Here is a 16,621-nt window from a genome sequence, read left to right on the forward strand (position 1 = left end):
TGCTATCCTTGAGTGGATGAAGAGGTTTCTGCCAGCCATCATCTGCCTCCAGGAGACACATTTGGATAAGGAATCAGTAAGATGGTTAGAGAGGGGATGGGTAGTGGCGGCATATCATTCTGTATATACCACCTATTCTAGAGGGGTCTCAATTTTGGTACATAATAAGATTAAGTTTGAACTTTTGGCACGTGAGGCCGACGACTATGGCAGATATCTCTTTTTATATTGTTATTTAGAAGGGATTAAAACTGTAATTGCAAATATATATATTCCACCACCATATAAACCAGATGTTCTGTATCAATTGTATAGATTTATGTTAAACAAACAGGAATGTATATTGATTGCGGTAGGCGATTATAATGCGGTTATGGATCCACTCAGGGATAGGACATCTAACAGGGGGGGAGGAGTACAAAATGTAGACTTATGTAAGGTAGCCCATGAATTCAATTGGGTAGATGTTTGGAGGGTTCAGCACCCGGATGAAATTAGATATTCTTGCTATTCAAAAACACACCAAACTTGGTCGAGAATAGATATGACCTTTGGAAATAAAAATTTAATGTCCCAAAATAGGATCACGACAAAATATATACCCATGGCTCTGTCAGACCATAATGCAATGGTGGTTGAGCTGGATTTGAACAAAGATAATACTCTGTCGGTGTTTAAATTCAACTCTCATTGGCTGCCATTGATTTCAGATACAGAGAGTATAATTGAGGAATTAAAAAAAATGTTTATGGAAAATAACGGTTCTGCCGGTAGACTTGTGGTTTGGGACACTTTCAAGGCTTTTTTGAGGGAAGGGTAAATTACTGGAAAAAAAGAACTAGAGAGAATGGGAGGGTATTGGAGAAAAAATTGCAAGAGGCAGGAATGGCAAGTATGAGAAATCCTACTACACTAAATAAGAGAGTCTGGGAGGAAGAACAGGAAAAGATGAAGATATATCAACTAGAGAAAAGTAGGAATGAATTGCTCTTTCAAGGCATCCAACTAGCTTCGGAGGGTGAAAAGGTTGGCAAAATATTAGCAAATATAGTGAGAAATCAAAAAGGGAAATCATGGATAGGTGCAATCAAAGATAAAACGGGTAAACTAATCACCACACCTGAAGGTATTAAAAAAGTGTTTTGGGAGCACTTCTTAGAGCTATATAAGTCCAGGGTACAATACTCAAAACAAGAGTTAGATTTTTACTTGGATGAGATTGCCCTTAGTAGGATATCTAAATCCCAAAAAGAATATTTGGAAAAAGAAATAACGGTGGCAGAAATAAATCTAGCTCTGGGGAAGGTTAAATCCGAGAAAGCACCGGGTGGGGACGGGCTCCCCTTTGAAATATATAAAACCTTTTCCCAGGTTTTGGTACAAGAATTAAAGACAACATTGGATGAAGCTCAAAAATTGGGTGACCTACCGAATTCTATGAAGGAAGCAATTATTACACTAATCCCAAAAAAAGGAAAAGAACCAACAGATCCCGGTTCATACAGGCCAATATCCCTGTTGAACACGGATGTTAAAATTCTCGCAAAAGTCCTAGCTGACAGGCTTTCAAGGGTCATTAAAGGAATAATAAATAAAGATCAGACAGGATTTATACCGGGTAGAACAATATACTCCAATATAAGAAGGCTATTCCTCAATATTGAAGCCAACAGATTGGATGCAGGGGATAAAGCGATACTCTCACTGGATGCTCAAAAGGCATTTGATTGTATTGAATGGGAGTATTTATGGGCAGTATTAAGGAGAATTGGTATAGGGGAAGGATTTATAGGGTGGATTCAGTTAATATATCTAAATCCCAGGGCTAGAGTGGCGGTGGAAGGGAGCTTGTCCCTGCCTTTTGCCCTATTTCGGGGCACCAGGCAGGGATGCCCTCTCTCCCCACTGCTATTTGCCATTGCAATTGAACCCTTGGCAACCATAATAAGAAATGACAAGGAGATTAAAAGTTTTCAATACGTGGGTGGAGAAGAAAAATTGTTAATGTACGCGGACGATATATTACTTTTTTTGCAAAACACTGGGGACCAGTTTAATAGAGTGATAGAGATAATAGATAAGTTTGGGTTCTTTTCTGGTCTAAAGATAAATTGGGGGAAATCACATATGTTATTATTAGGAGATAGACAATTACAGGGAGATACACGGGTGCATATTCTCAAAAAACATGAAAATTTTAAATATCTCGGCATACAAATCTCCGGAAACATAGAAGAATATGAAAAACTAAATGTCCTTCCCTTAGTAAAAGAACTAAGAACGAAAATACACATATGGAAAAGACTGCCAATGTCAATCCAAGGTAGGGTAAATTTAATAAAAATGGTCTTTCTCCCAAAGATACTTTATGTGCTTCAAAACGCTCCAGTTAGAATACCGCAGACTACCTTCAAACTATTTGATAGACTAATGGGGGACTTTATTTGGAAGGGTGCGATCCCTCGAATAAAGAAGGAAGTCCTTCAGCTTCCAGTGCAGGAGGGAGGATTAGCGGTCCCCAATTTGTTTCTGTACTATTTAATAACTCAATATGGGAATATAAAGGGTAGTTTAGATAGTCAAGTGGGTAGGCAAGAATTAAATAGATGGGGTTGGAAAGAGGGAGGAAATCACTTAGAGGTGTTGGAGTCCGGTTTTTTGGGCAAAAAAAAATCTGATAATAGGATATTAAATCTAATAGAACACGTATGGGGGGAAATTAAAAAGATATTGGAGATTAAAGGGTTTTTGAAATATACACCGATATGGAAAAATCTTTATTTAAAAGAATTAGAAACAATAAGGGACTATATAGACTGGGGGAAAAAAGGAATGATATATTTAGACCAGATCTTCGACGAAGATAAGCTGAAGGACTTTAACACAATGGTGCTGGAATTTGGGATCCCCCATACTGATACCTATAAATATCTTCAACTCAGGAATGCATTGCGGACAGTGGTACAGGAGGACAGGTACAGGAGGGAAAAATCAGACAGGTTGGATAAGTTTACTACAGTAGGGGAAGGAGGAGGAACAACCGCAAGGAGATATAGGCTTTTGATGGAAGGTAAGAGAAAAACGATTACAATGCTTGCTGTAGGAAAATGGGAGAAGGATCTAGACTCCCTTACAGAAGATAATTGGAGAGATGCTCTCAAAAATTATGCGACAATCTCGGATAGGGGCTCACATAAAATCTCACAATTCTTTATAGTACACAGACTACACCGATCTCCATGGATGTTGAAAAGAATGGGAGTGAAAGCAACAGATAAGTGTCCAAAATGTTGGGAGGAGAGAGCTGACTTAATACATTGCTTTTGGAGATGTCCCAAGCTCCATAGATATTGGACAGAAATAATGGAAACCGTATCTTTGCTTTTGAAGGTTCGGCTGCCCAGGGATCCAATAATTTGTATCCTAGGGGCAACTGAACATTTGAAGCTAAATAAAAAAACACGACTGGTTCTGAATAAAGTATTATTCCAGGCCAGATTACTTATACTAAGGAAATGGATAAAAGTAGATTTACCGACGGCGGGACAGTGGAGAAAAATGATAGATAACTTAATTAAAGAAGAACGAGTGATGAAGAATCACAAAAAAAGGTCATTAAATCTCGACCAGGTATGGAAAAATTGGCTGCTTTAGTGTTGGAGGTGTTTAAATTATTTTTTTTTTTTTTTTTTTTTTCTTTTCGCGTCCCCACGTGGAGGGTGGGGGGGGGAGGAGGGAGGGGAAGGGAAAAGAAAAGGAAAAAGAATTGTAACTATTATGTTTAGTGTTAGAATAATGTGTTATCTCCATTTTTATGGATCTGTTCTTTATGTGAAATTCAAATAAAAAATTATCTAACAAAAAAAAAAAAGAAGGCAGATGCTCCACAGACATGATCCGTTTTTTGTGGGTTATTGTTCTGACAGATCAGAGGAAGGGCAAAATAAGCAGTGAATTTGACACTGCTGACATCCTCTCCACTCTGTCAGGGGGCTCTACTTGTATAAGCGTTTAATAGAACAGGGTCTGTAGACAGCTATGTGGAATCAGCTGATGACAGTGTAAAAGGAGTGCGCTTTTTCTTGGCGCTAACATTGACCTGTAAGTTTGAGTTCATATGTGAGTTATTTGTGAGTCAGTTTTGGCCCTGTGACTGCCCAAATAACTGAAGAGTGCAGTGATACTAAGTGCGATTCCTGACATCTGCATGTCATACGGACTTACAGTATTATTTCACTACCAAAGCAGATTCCCTATGCATGTTACTGCAAGGCACAGTGGTCTACACCACTATAAAGACTCTCGGCAACTCTCTAGTTTTTTAACAAAATTTTCCGCAAATTAATTCGGAACGAACCAAATATTTCCCCAAAAATTCGGCTAACCAGCAAATCGAATATTTGAAAAAAATTGCTCATCTCTAACGGTTTCCTTCCAGTGACCTCCACAACACCCCGCCCCCTTAACAGTGACATCTACAGCATGTCGTCCCTTTTTTAGTGACCTCCACAGTACCCTATCTCCTTAACAGTGATTTCCACAACACCCTGATCCCTTAACAGTGGCTTCTACAGCAATCTGCCCCTTAACACTGACCTCCATAGCAGACTGTCCCCTTAACTGTGACCTCAACAGCAGCCTGCCCCTTTAACTGTGATTTCCACAGCACTCCGCTCCCTTAACAGTTTCATCCACAGCTCCCTGCCCCTTTAAAGCTGACCTACAGCAGTGAAGAAAAATGGCTGGGTTGTTATGGAAACCTGTGTGTATGTGAAAACTAAGGGCCTGCGAGCTACTATTTGCTGATAAGGGACATGCAACCGTGTGCATGGCAGTTGGGATATGAGGAGAGAGACCTGCAGGCTTCTATTGGCTAATGTAGGTCATGTGATGGTGCCATATTTGCATTTTTGGAAATATCTCAGGAACAGCATGTGCTAGAGAGCTGAGACCTGGTCTAAAACCTTCCCAGACACCTGATGTACCTGTGGGACAAATTTCGTGATTTTAAATGTGACTGTGCGGATTCCTTTAGCGGACATACATACACACATACACTCAGCTTTATATATTAGATATTGCTATGATCTGGATGTTCAATATTATTTAGGTGCTCCAGTGTCTTTTATTTTCAATTTCCTGTTTGTGCTTCTAATGTATAAAAGGTCACATGCTGTACAATTAATCCTGTACAGAACAGGGTCACTATTATAGTTAATAATATACTTAATTGCATAGTCTGAACTGTGGTCATAGTTACAGAATGCTTTTCACACATTTTACAAAGATGGATTCCACATTTGAGGAATCCCTAACGTCATGGGCGTAGGCATTGCCATAGCAGCCATAGCAATGGCTATGGGGCTCTACACCACTAGGGGACCGGGCTGCCGGCTGAGGATTATATATTTTTTTAATTCATGTGGCGTAGCTACAGGGGTCGCAGGCCCCTCCCGGACAGACAGAGAAAGCACTATCTGCTGGGCCTGCAGGCTGTGGGCTGTGCGATAAGGGGCAGCCGGAGGCAGAGAGACGTAACTTCAGTGAGGAGAAGGAGTGGTCCCGCTCCCAGTCTGGGCGGCAGTCCAGTCCGGAGCGTACAGCGCTGCTGGAGTGTGGGCGCGCAGACGTTCAAGTGGCTGTAAGGTGAGGGCTGGCTGACTCTGGGACTGGTAAAACTTACTCTGGAGTCCGGGACCATTATATCTGGGGAGGAGGGGGGAGCAGGATCCTGGAGGTCTGGACCAGTACATTAAAGAAGAAGGGGGGAGAAGGACCCTGGAAGTCTGGACCAGTACATTTAAGGAGAAGGGGGAAGCAGGACCCTGGAGGTCTGGTCTGGACCATTATTTAGGGGGGAACATGACACTGGAGGTCTGGACCATTATATCTGGGGAGGAGGGGGGAGTGGGATCCCTGCGGTCTGGACCACTATATAGGGAGGAGGGGGGGAGCAGGACACTGGACGTCTGGACCATTATATTTCGGGAGAAGGGGGGAGCAGGACACTGGAGGTCTGGACCACTATATAGGGGAGTAGGGGGAAGCAGGATCCTGGAGGTCTGGACCATTAAATATGGGGAGTAGGGGGAAGCAGGATCCTGGAGGTCTGGACCATTATATTGGCAGGAGGGGGAGCAGAACACTTGATGTCTGGACCATTATATCTGGGGACTGGCGGTGGGAGATTTAGGATGGGTGTGGGGGTGGGATGTCTAGGAGGGGTGTGGGGATGTTGGGGTGGGAGGTCCTGGAGAGGTGTTTGGGTGGGAGCTCTGGAAGAGGTGGGAGGTCTGAGAGGTATCTGGGGGTGGGAGATCCGGGAGAGGGGGCCCATAAAAATGTTTTGCTATGGGGCCCAGTCTTTTCTAGCTACGCCCCTGCCTAGCGTGATTATCATGTTTTTTAGGCCTTTTTGTCACAAGAGTACTAGGGGAAAGTATGGATTTTAATGATTGAGCATTTCTTGATACTATCCTATATCCTGACTCCAGGATTTGAGCCAGATCCTGGTCTTCATACAGGACTGGGAGGAACTTATGTGCATATAAAAGGTTTATCTATCAGAAGAAAACTCTGCAGTTATTGTACTTAATTAATGAATATTGAACATTGATTTTGAATATTGAATATGGATCTTGAAGGTTGGGGGGCGTGTTGGGTAGTGGTAGTCCTTTAGAAAAGTAAGTGTTACCGAGATTCCGTCATAGCCAGTGTCTAAAGAAAGGGAGACATTGCAGTCTCCGGCACAGAGAGAGACTACTGTCCAGGGTAGTCTCTGTTATGTACATGGCACTGGTCGGTGTCTTATAGATGAAGATGAAGGAGCCTTCTCTGGGAGCTGTCAGTTCCAGAGGGCCCCTATATCTGTCTGAGTCACTGCTCAGAAGCCATCAGAGGAGAAAGGAAGAAACAGGTGCTTGGTCTGACACCTGATTGGTGGTTCAGATTGAGCTGCGGAGCTACCTGTGGCTGGAGAGCTAGTTTCAGTTTCTGTCAGAGGGCAGGTGGGAAGAGTGAGTGAGAGGACAGGCTCTAAAGCTGTTAATGTTTTTTAAAATTAGCAGCAGAAGAAACCATGTTGTTAGCTATAAATGAAAGACCAGTGACTGGGTGTTGAGGAGAAGTCTGACAAGGGTATAAGACACATTCAGCAATACATTATTTTTGACAAGGGGACATTCTGTGCGTCTGGAAAAAAGAAAGTTTCTACACAGACATAGAAGAGGGTTCTTTACGGTAAGAGCAGTGAGACTGTGGAACTGTCTTCCTGAGGAGGTGATGATGGTGAGTTCAGTAAAAGAGTTCAAGAGGGACCTTGATGTATTTCTGGAGTGTAATAATATTAAAGCCTATAGCTACTAGAGATGGGTCGTTGATCCAGGAAGTTATTATGATTGCCTGATTGGAGTTGGGAAGGAGTTTCTTTCCCCTAAAGTGGGGGAAAATTGGCTTCTACCTCACAGTTTTTTTTTTGCCTTTCTCTGGATCAACTTGTAGGATAACAGACTGAACTAGATGGCCAGATGTCTTTTTTCAGCCTTATAAACTATGTTACTATAAGGAAAGAAGATGCACCTAGGATTTGGAGGAGGAAAATAAGAAAAAAAAAAATTTCATCAGATCTCAGATCAGACCCCAAATCATAGCCTAAGCTGTATCAGACCTCAGATCAGACCCCCATCAGCCTAAGATGAGACCCTCCAATCTCCATCAGCCTCAGATCAGACCTGTCATGGATGCTCCCAAGGCAGGTACCAGGAGATCGGAGAGACTGGAAACTTGTGGGTTACATTCACAAGTTCACTTTGGATCTTATTGTGTCTGTGTTTTGGTAAATGCCACACCCCTTGCTTCAGGTGTTGCTTGTTGGTAATTTACTTTTCCCATAAGTAGCCGCTTCTCACTCTTGGAGGTGCAGTTTATAGATTTTGTTCCTGCCTTCTAACTAGCTGGTCGGTTGTACTCTGAGGTGCCTCTGGAATTGCCAGTTTTATAATTTCAAATAAGTCTTGTCTTTTCTCATTGTTTTGTGTTTGTTATATTCCCTGTTGTTTGTATCTGGGTCTGAGACAGAGACTTTCATTCGTCCATCTGGGGAGGAATGGGTTGTCTCTGGTCCTAACCTCATTCCAGGGCCTTATAGGGATATAAGGGCCTAAGTGTACAGCATATGAATATTCTTACCTTCAAGGTCTATTCATATTGATAGGTAGTTACTAGGGCCCGGATTAGGGTTGTTTAGGAGGGGACCTGGTCCTTCCCTAGTTTCCAGGCCCAGTTACTGTTCCCCTTTCCTCCTTTGTTTAGTGTGGACTTTTTCCCCCACACTGATTGTGACAAGACCTCCCCCCAACTTCAGATCAGACCCTTATCAGTCCTCAGATCAGACATTAAAAAAATAAAATAAACTTACCTCGCTTGTACTGGATGGCGCTGCCACTCTGCAGATCCAGGACTCTTCTCTCCTCACTCACCATATCGCATTGCTTCTCCCGGCCCATCCTGCACTGTAACCTGACGTTGGACAGCATCAGGTCATAGTGCGCATCTACGTGAACTAGGCCCTGATGCTGTACAGAGTAAGGACACAGTGCAGAGCAGGACCCAGACGAAAACTATGGATGGTGAGTGGAGCCTGCCCTCTTATAAGTGACCTCCACAGCATCCACCCCTTTAACTGCGACCTCCACAGCAGACACCCCTTTATTAGTGCCCTCCACAGTACCCCACCCCATAACAGTGTTTTCAACAATAATCCACCCTCTTAACAGTGACCTCTGCTGTGCCCATTACCTTAAAATGTGACCACCATAACACTGCCCCTTAACACCTTTTGGACCCGCACCTACAAGGAGAATGGAGCCGGGGAGAATTGTCGCTGGAGGACCCCGCCTCTCCCATTGAAGTGAATGGGAGCCCACTGCGCATGTGTGGCCACCGCTCCCATTCATTTCTATAAGGCAGACGGAAATAGCCGAGTCAGCGCTCGGCTATTTTCGGCGGCTCCATAGAAATGAATGGAGGGCGGCTGTGCATGCGCAATGCGCTCTCCTCAACTTTCTCAGCTTCATTCTCCTTGTAGTAGCAGGTCCCAGAGGTGGGACCCGCACCTATCCTAGCGATATGCCCCCATTGTCTAAAATGGGATAAACCCTTTAACATTTGTGTATGTGTGTAAACAGGGGCAGGGATCTGTTCCTGTTAAGGCATAATTTTGGGATGCTTGGTCCCAACAAGCCACTGGCTCCAACAAGCCAGCATGTGTGTTTAACCCCTTCAGGACACAGCCAATTTTCACCTTATGGACAAAGTCAAATATAGCAAATCTGATGTGTCAATTTATGTGCTATAACTCATCCAAGTGTTTTTGAGATAGTTTTTTTCATTACACATTGAACTTTATGTTTGCAGTAAATTTGGGTTGATATGTTTTAACTTTATTATAAAAATTCAAAACATACCAATTTTTTTTTTTTGCAATTTTCAAAATTTTAATTTGTATGCTTTTAGAATGTTTTTAGTGATACTTAAGAAAAAAGTTATTAACATTCACCAAATGTCTATATTATGTTGGCATCATATTGTAAATGTCATTTGATTGCTTTGGGACGTTTAAAGGCTTAGAATGTTAGAAGCAATTTTTCACATTTTTAAGAACATTTCCAAAACCAACCTTTTTAAGGACCAATTCAGGCATGAAGTGACAGAGGGGCTTATACAATAGAAACCACACATAATTGATCTTATTTTAGAAACTACACCGCTCAAATTATTCAAAACATATTTTAAAAAAATTGTTAACCCTTTAAGGCCTCTTTCAGACGGGCGTTGCGGGAAAATGTGCGGGTGCGTTGCGGGAACACCTGCAATTTTTCCGCACGAGTGCAAAACATTGTACTGCGTTTTGCGCTCGCGTGAGAAAAATCGTGCATGTTTGGTACCCAAACCCGAATTTCTTCACAGAATTTCGGGTCTGGGATCGGTGTTCTGTAGATTGTATTATTTTCCCTCATAACATGGTTATAAGGGAAAATAATAGCATTCTGAATACAGAATGCATAGTAAAATAGCGCTGGAGGGGTTAAAAAAATAAAATAATTTAACTCACCTTAGTCCACTTGATCGCGTAGCCCGGCATCTCTTCTGTCTCCTGAACAGGACCTGTGGTGAGCATTCATTGCAGGAACAGGACCTGTGGTGATGTCACTCCGGTCATCACATGATCCATCACATGATCCATCACCATGGTAAAAGATCATGTGATGGAACATGTGATGACCGGAGTGACATCACCACAGGTCCTGTTCAGCAAAGGAGACAGACGAGATGTCGGGCAGTGCGATCAAGTGGACTAAGGTGAGTTAAATTATTTATTTATTTTTTAACCCCTCCAGCGCTATTGTACTATGCATTCTATATTCAGAATGCTATTATTTTCCCTTATAACCATGTTATAAGGGAAAATAATAATGATCGGGATTGCGGATGCTTGCGATTTTCACGCAACCCCATTCTTTTTTTATGGGGCCTGCGTTACGTGAAAAACGCACAAAATAGAGCATGCTGCTATTTTCACACAGCGCATAAGTGATGCGTGAAAATCACCGCTCATGTGAACAGCTCCATAGAAATGAATGGGTCGGTATTCAGTGCGGGTGCAATGCGTTCAACTCACGCATCGCATCCACACAGAATACTCACCCGTGAAAGGGGCCTAAAGTGTTCCACAAGAATGAAAGGTAAATGGAGGTGGAATTAAAATTTTTTACTTTTTGCATATTTTCCATTTTAAGCCATGATTTCCTGTAAAAGCACAAGGGATAACAGCAAAACAAACCTCAACATTCATTATCCAGATTCTGCTGTTTACAGAACCACCCATTTATGGCCATAAACTGCTATATAGGCACACTGCAGGGCTCAGAAGTTAAGGAAAGCCATATGTTTTTTTGAAGGCAGATTTGCTGGAATGGTTTTGGGTACCATGTCACATTTGGAGAGTCACTGAGGCAACCCTACAGTGTAAACCCCCAAAAGTTACCACATTTTGAAAACTATGACTTTCACACAATTGCCTGAAATCTTTATTTTCACAAAGGGTAACAGGAAAAAAAAAATCACCCCACAATTAGTTTCCCATTTTCTCTTGAAATACAGCAATACCCCATATGTGGTCGTAAACTGCTGTATAGGTACTGTGCAGGGCTCAGAAGGTAAAAAAAAAAGCCATAAGGATTTTGTAGGGCAGATTTTGCTAGAATGATTTTTAGGTACCATGTCACATTTTATGAGACCCTAGAGGCAGCCTTATAGCAGAAACTAAGCCCCTTAAGAAATGTATTGAGGTTAAATAAAAAAAGAAACCCCTAAGAAGTGACCACTTTTTAGAAACAACACCCCTCAAATAATTTATCGATAGGTGTATTGAACACTTTGGCAACACAGGTGTTTTGTAAAAATTAATTACAGCAGATGAGTCAAAGTGAAAATTGCAATTTTTACACAGATATGGTATTTCAATAAATTGTACCCAGTGTATGGCAGTGTAAAAAAAACATTTCTCTTACCATTGTGTTGTACGTCCTGGTCTTATAAGCACCATATCTGTGGCCCTAATCCTTTACCTGGACATACAACAGGGCTCTAGAGTAAAAAAGGTTCAATGTGTTGATTTACGCATAGTAACAAAGTGTATGAAACAGTGCTGGAAGGGAAGGGGTGTATATTTCACCCAATGTCCTCAGCTGGGTGAGATAAGAGAATCCAGAGAACTATGCTGTCTCAGCAAAGCATAGTTTGCTGAGACAGGTTATTTAAACCTTTGGGCTGGATTTCTTTGGACTGGTAGGTAGGTTTGTAGTGGGACTTTCCAGTCCACACCCTTATTCCAGTACGGCTAACCTGAAGAGATCCCATGTGTAGAACTGGGATCATTACTGGGGAGAAAATAGCTGCCTCTGAGCTTCATGGGTCAGAGTTTGCTGGCTACCTGACTGTGCTAAGCTGAATCCTCCTGACAAGCTAAAAGCTTAAGTGAGTGAGACATTCTTCTGTATTAGTTAGAGCCCACATGGGCACGTGTTTATTTTATTGTTTGTTGTTATGCTTTATGTGCGGAACAAAGCGCAATTTGGACTTTTAACCCCCAAAGTCCCAGAATCCCTTACAGAATCTTGGGCTGGGGTGAAATAACAAATGGAACCCTCAAGAGCTAACCCCATTTTGGAAATTCCATCCATCAAGTAATTAAGGGATAACATTTTTACACCAAATGTATTTTGCAGACATTAATGTACAGTGGTCTGTGCAATGTGAAAATTGCTCGTCTTCCACAAAAATGGCATTTCAGTGACCAATATGTTGAAACCAGCTGGTGCTATCTGAGATTTACACTAGCTGAATTAATAGCTGGGTTATACTTGGTAGAGAAATGCTATAAATGTAGAGCTGTGTGAGGGCTTATATTTTGTAATTACTTTTTGTGAGGCTGGATAAAGAAAGATGAAAAAGTCAGATATTACTTTTTGGATTTTGCTATTTCCCACCAGGAGGGAAAAATGACATGTTATCTTTATTCTGCTGGTATGATTACACAGATATCAATTTTATATAGTTTTTATGTTTTACAATAGCATTTTGGGGGGAAAAAACTTAATTTTTCTGTTGCTATTTTTTGAAAGATTTTTCTGGCAATAGTCTTGTGTGGAAGCTTTTTTTTGCAGGATGATATGTATTGTAAGGATATTTTTAAGTGACTGGTTCTCCCCTTTAATTCTGTTTTAATACTCTGTGTAATAGTTTATAAGTTTCTCTTGTAATTAAGTTGGTTAGAGATAGTACCCACCCCCCATTGTGCTGATAAGACCACATTCCTGAGTGATCTCAGGGGCTAACAGGTTTATACTCTGCTACTCACCTTCTCTCAGCAGACTCCACCAAGTCCTCCATCTAGTTAGGATTTGAGTATGATTGCCGTATTTCTCTTGTGGGGTGTCGGTCATGTGTTATAACGGAGTAGACAGTCATGGGTTATAGCATGATCGACAGTGTCTCCACCCCATTTAGACTAGTGATGTTTATTTACTTTTTATTATTCTGTATATGATTTATTTGTATTATTGCATATTTAATAACTTAGTAAATATATCTATGTACATAGCCTCCATACGCTTATTCTTTCTCAAATCTTTCAAATTCACTTTACAAATGGGGCAACAGTGGGATTTGAGCAAATGAATATGCTTACAGTTGATAGGGTAGCTTGGACCTGCCACTCCGAATGTGAAAGCGGGCATTCACAGGAATTAATAATCTTCAGGTGTTTTATTAGGGTTGCATGTGTTGTGCAAATCTGGTATGAGCTGTGAGTGGAGCTGTAATAGGCTTGATCGAATCTAGCAAAGTTATTTTTAAAGTTGTAGAACTGAGCAGATTCTAGTGAAAATCTGTAAGGCTGTGAAGTTAGAGCTTGCATACTGTGGATATCAGAGCTCCTGTGATGTTGAGGGGGGTTCTAATGAGTTAGCCGTGTCAGGATGTTAATTTATGGCACTAGCAAGAGAGAAAAGTGCCCACGTGTCTAGAATCAGAAAGGCACTTGTCTTAAATGTTCAGAAATGAACTGTTTATGTTTTGCTTTGTTTACTTTAATGCTATGTGTGTGTCCAAGTAGGAAAGACGTGTGGCCATAGCATTAGAGATGGTCAGTTAATGAATAAGTATTGTACCTAGTATGTGCCAATAGATGTCTTGGCTAGCACTAAGAATATGAAGGTGTTAAACATATATCTCTGTTGAAATAGTTCTGCTTTCCAGAGTGTGAGAAGATATGTTGGTCACAAAGATAAAGTGTTGTCTGGTATATGTGAAAAGTTGAAAAAGCTTGAAGAAGGTTTAAAAAGGTTGATCCTTGAACAATGCCCTACACTGGAACAAAGGTTGGTGTGTCTGGGCTGTTAAGGGATATAGACAAACAGATAGTGGTATTGTATACTCACACACCCCTTTTAGTCTGTCTAACTCTGTGAAGAGTCAGGAAATGGGGTCTGACGCCTGTGGTGGGTTGATTCCATCCCCTAACCTTAACAGAAAAGACTTAAGAGTATATAGTTTGCTAGGCAAACATTTCTTAAATAATAGATGTTGAACTCTGCACAATGAAAAGTGACTATGAAAAAGGGAGGGGGAGGGGATATGAGGAGACAAAGAGTTAAGTAAGGCTATTTTCACACTGGCGTTTTGGCTTTCCATTTGTGAGATCCGTTCAGGGCTCTCACAAGCGGTCCAAAATGGATCAGTTTTGCCCTAATGCATTCTGAATGGAAAAGGATCCGCTCACAATGCCTCAGTTTGCCTCAATTCTTGCAGCGTTTTGGTGTCCGTCTGACAAAACTGAGCCAAACGGATACGTTCTGACAAACAATGTAAGTCAATGGGGATGGATCAATTTTCTATGACACAATCTGGCACAATAGAAAACTGATCCGTCCTCCATTGACTTTCAATGGTGTTCAAGACGGATCTGTCTTGGCTATGTTACAGATAATACAAATGGATCCGTACTGAACGGATGCAGACGGTTGTATTATCTGAACGGATCCGTCTGTGCAGATCCATCACGGTTCCGCACCAAACGGGAGTGTGAAAGTAGCCTATGTGATATGTGTAACGCCCTTTGCAAGACACAGAAAGGTGAAGATTATTTAATAATTTTCTTTCTTCTTTCCCGAGCAGCTAATTGTATTGTGGGAATCTGGACTTAAAGGAAAGCTATTATATACAGACGTGGACAAAATTGTTGGTACCCTTTGGTCAATGAAAGAAAAAGTCACAATGGTCACAGAAATAACTTTAATCTGACAAAAGTAATAATAAATTAAAATTCTATAAATGTTAACCAATGAAAGTCAGACATTGTTTTTCAACCATGCTTCAACAGAATTATGTAAAAAAATAAACTCATGAAACAGGCATGGACAAAAATGATGGTACCCCTAACTTAATATTTTGTTGCGCAACCTTTTGAGGCAATCACTGCAATCAAACGCTTCCTGTAACTGTCAATGAGACATCTGCACCTCTCAGCAGGTATTTTGGCCCACTCCTCATGAGCAAACTGCTCCAGTTGTGTCCGGTTTGAAGGGTGCCTTTTCCAGACTGCATGTTTCAGCTCCTTCCAAAGATGCTCAATAGGATTGAGGTCAGGGCTCATAGAAGGCCACTTTAGAATAGTCCAATTTTTTCCTCTTAGCCATTCTTGGGTGTTTTTAGCGGTGTGTTTTGGGTCATTGTCCTGTTGCAAGACCCATGACCTGCGACTGAGACCAAGCTTTCTGACACTGGCTAGTACATTTCTCTCTAGAATTCCTTGATAGTCTTGAGATTTCATTGTACCCTGCACAGATTCAAGACACCCTGTGCCAGACGCAGCAAAGCAGCCCCAGAACATAACAGAGCCTCCTCCATGTTTCACAGTAGGGACAGTGTTCTTTTCTTGATATGCTTCATTTTTTCGTCTGTGAACATACAGCTGATGTGCCTTGGCAAAAACTTCGATTTTTGTCTCATCTGTCCACAGGACATTCTCCCAGAAGCTTTGTGGCTTGTCAACATGTAGTTTGGCATATTCCAGTCTTGCTTTTTTATGATTCGTTTTCAACAATGGTGTCCTCCTTGGTCGTCTCCCATGTAGTCCACTTTGGCTCAAACAACGACGGATGGTGCGATCTGACACTGATGTTCCTTGAGCATGAAGTTCACCTTGAATCTCTTTAGAAGTCTTTCTAGGCTCTTTTGTTACCATTCGGATTATCCGTCTCTTAGATTTGTCATCAATTTTCCTCCTGCGGCCACGTCCAGGGAGGTTGGCTACAGTCCCATGGATCTTAAACTTATGAATAATATGTGCAACTGTACTCACAGGAACATCTAGTTGCTTGGAGATGGTCTTATAGCCTTTACCTTTAACATGCTTGTCTATAATTTTCTTTCTGATCTCTTGAGACAGCTCTTTCCTTTGCTTCCTCTGGTCCATGTCGAGTGTGGTACACACCATATCACCAAACAACACAGTGATTACCTGGAGCCATATATATAGGCCCAATGGCTGATTACAAGGTTGTAGACACCTGTGATGCTAATTAGTGGACACACCTTGAATTAACATGTCCCTTTGGTCACATTATGTTCTGTGTTTTCTAGGGGTACCATCATTTTTGTCCATGCCTGTTTCATGAGTTTATTTTTTTACATAATTCTGTTGAAGCATGGTTGAAAAACAATGTCTGACTTTCATTGGTTAACATTTATAGAATTTTAATTTATTATTACTTTTGTCAGATTAAAGTTATTTCTGTGACCATTGTGACTTTTTCTTTCATTGACCAAAGGGTACCAACAATTTTGTCCACGTCTGTATGTGCACCACCAACTGGAGTTGCCACCAATATAAAATGAATCAGTGTTAACAAAAATTGTTTTATAATTAAACTTGTATGCGGTCTTGTTATAAGATTTTGACTGAATACAGTTGAAGACCAGAAGGCGTTGGAAAGAATGGCAGAAATGCAACAGAGATTATCAGCAATTCTGGGTGTGGTGTGTGTATCTGTATCCAGGA

General features: G+C 41.4%; 1 protein-coding gene across 4 annotated transcripts in view; it reads right to left on the reverse strand.

The window, feature by feature from the left end:
* The window catches only part of SELL (selectin L), a 982,371-nt gene that overhangs the window by 66,715 nt on the left and 899,035 nt on the right, over positions 1 to 16,621 (reverse strand). For 2 of the 4 annotated variants that reach the window (XM_044300881.1, XM_044300878.1), the window contains one exon: positions 11,571 to 11,646. The exons of the other annotated variants lie outside the window; for them this stretch is intronic. In XM_044300881.1, coding sequence (XP_044156816.1) covers positions 11,616 to 11,646 — 31 coding nt within the window. In that variant the 3' untranslated portion in view covers positions 11,571 to 11,615. The remainder of the gene's footprint in view (positions 1 to 11,570; positions 11,647 to 16,621) is intronic. 4 annotated transcript variants of the gene reach the window in all.

The sequence above is a fragment of the Bufo gargarizans genome, chromosome 7, assembly GCF_014858855.1.
Source record: "Bufo gargarizans isolate SCDJY-AF-19 chromosome 7, ASM1485885v1, whole genome shotgun sequence".
Classification (NCBI taxonomy): domain Eukaryota; kingdom Metazoa; phylum Chordata; class Amphibia; order Anura; family Bufonidae; genus Bufo; species Bufo gargarizans.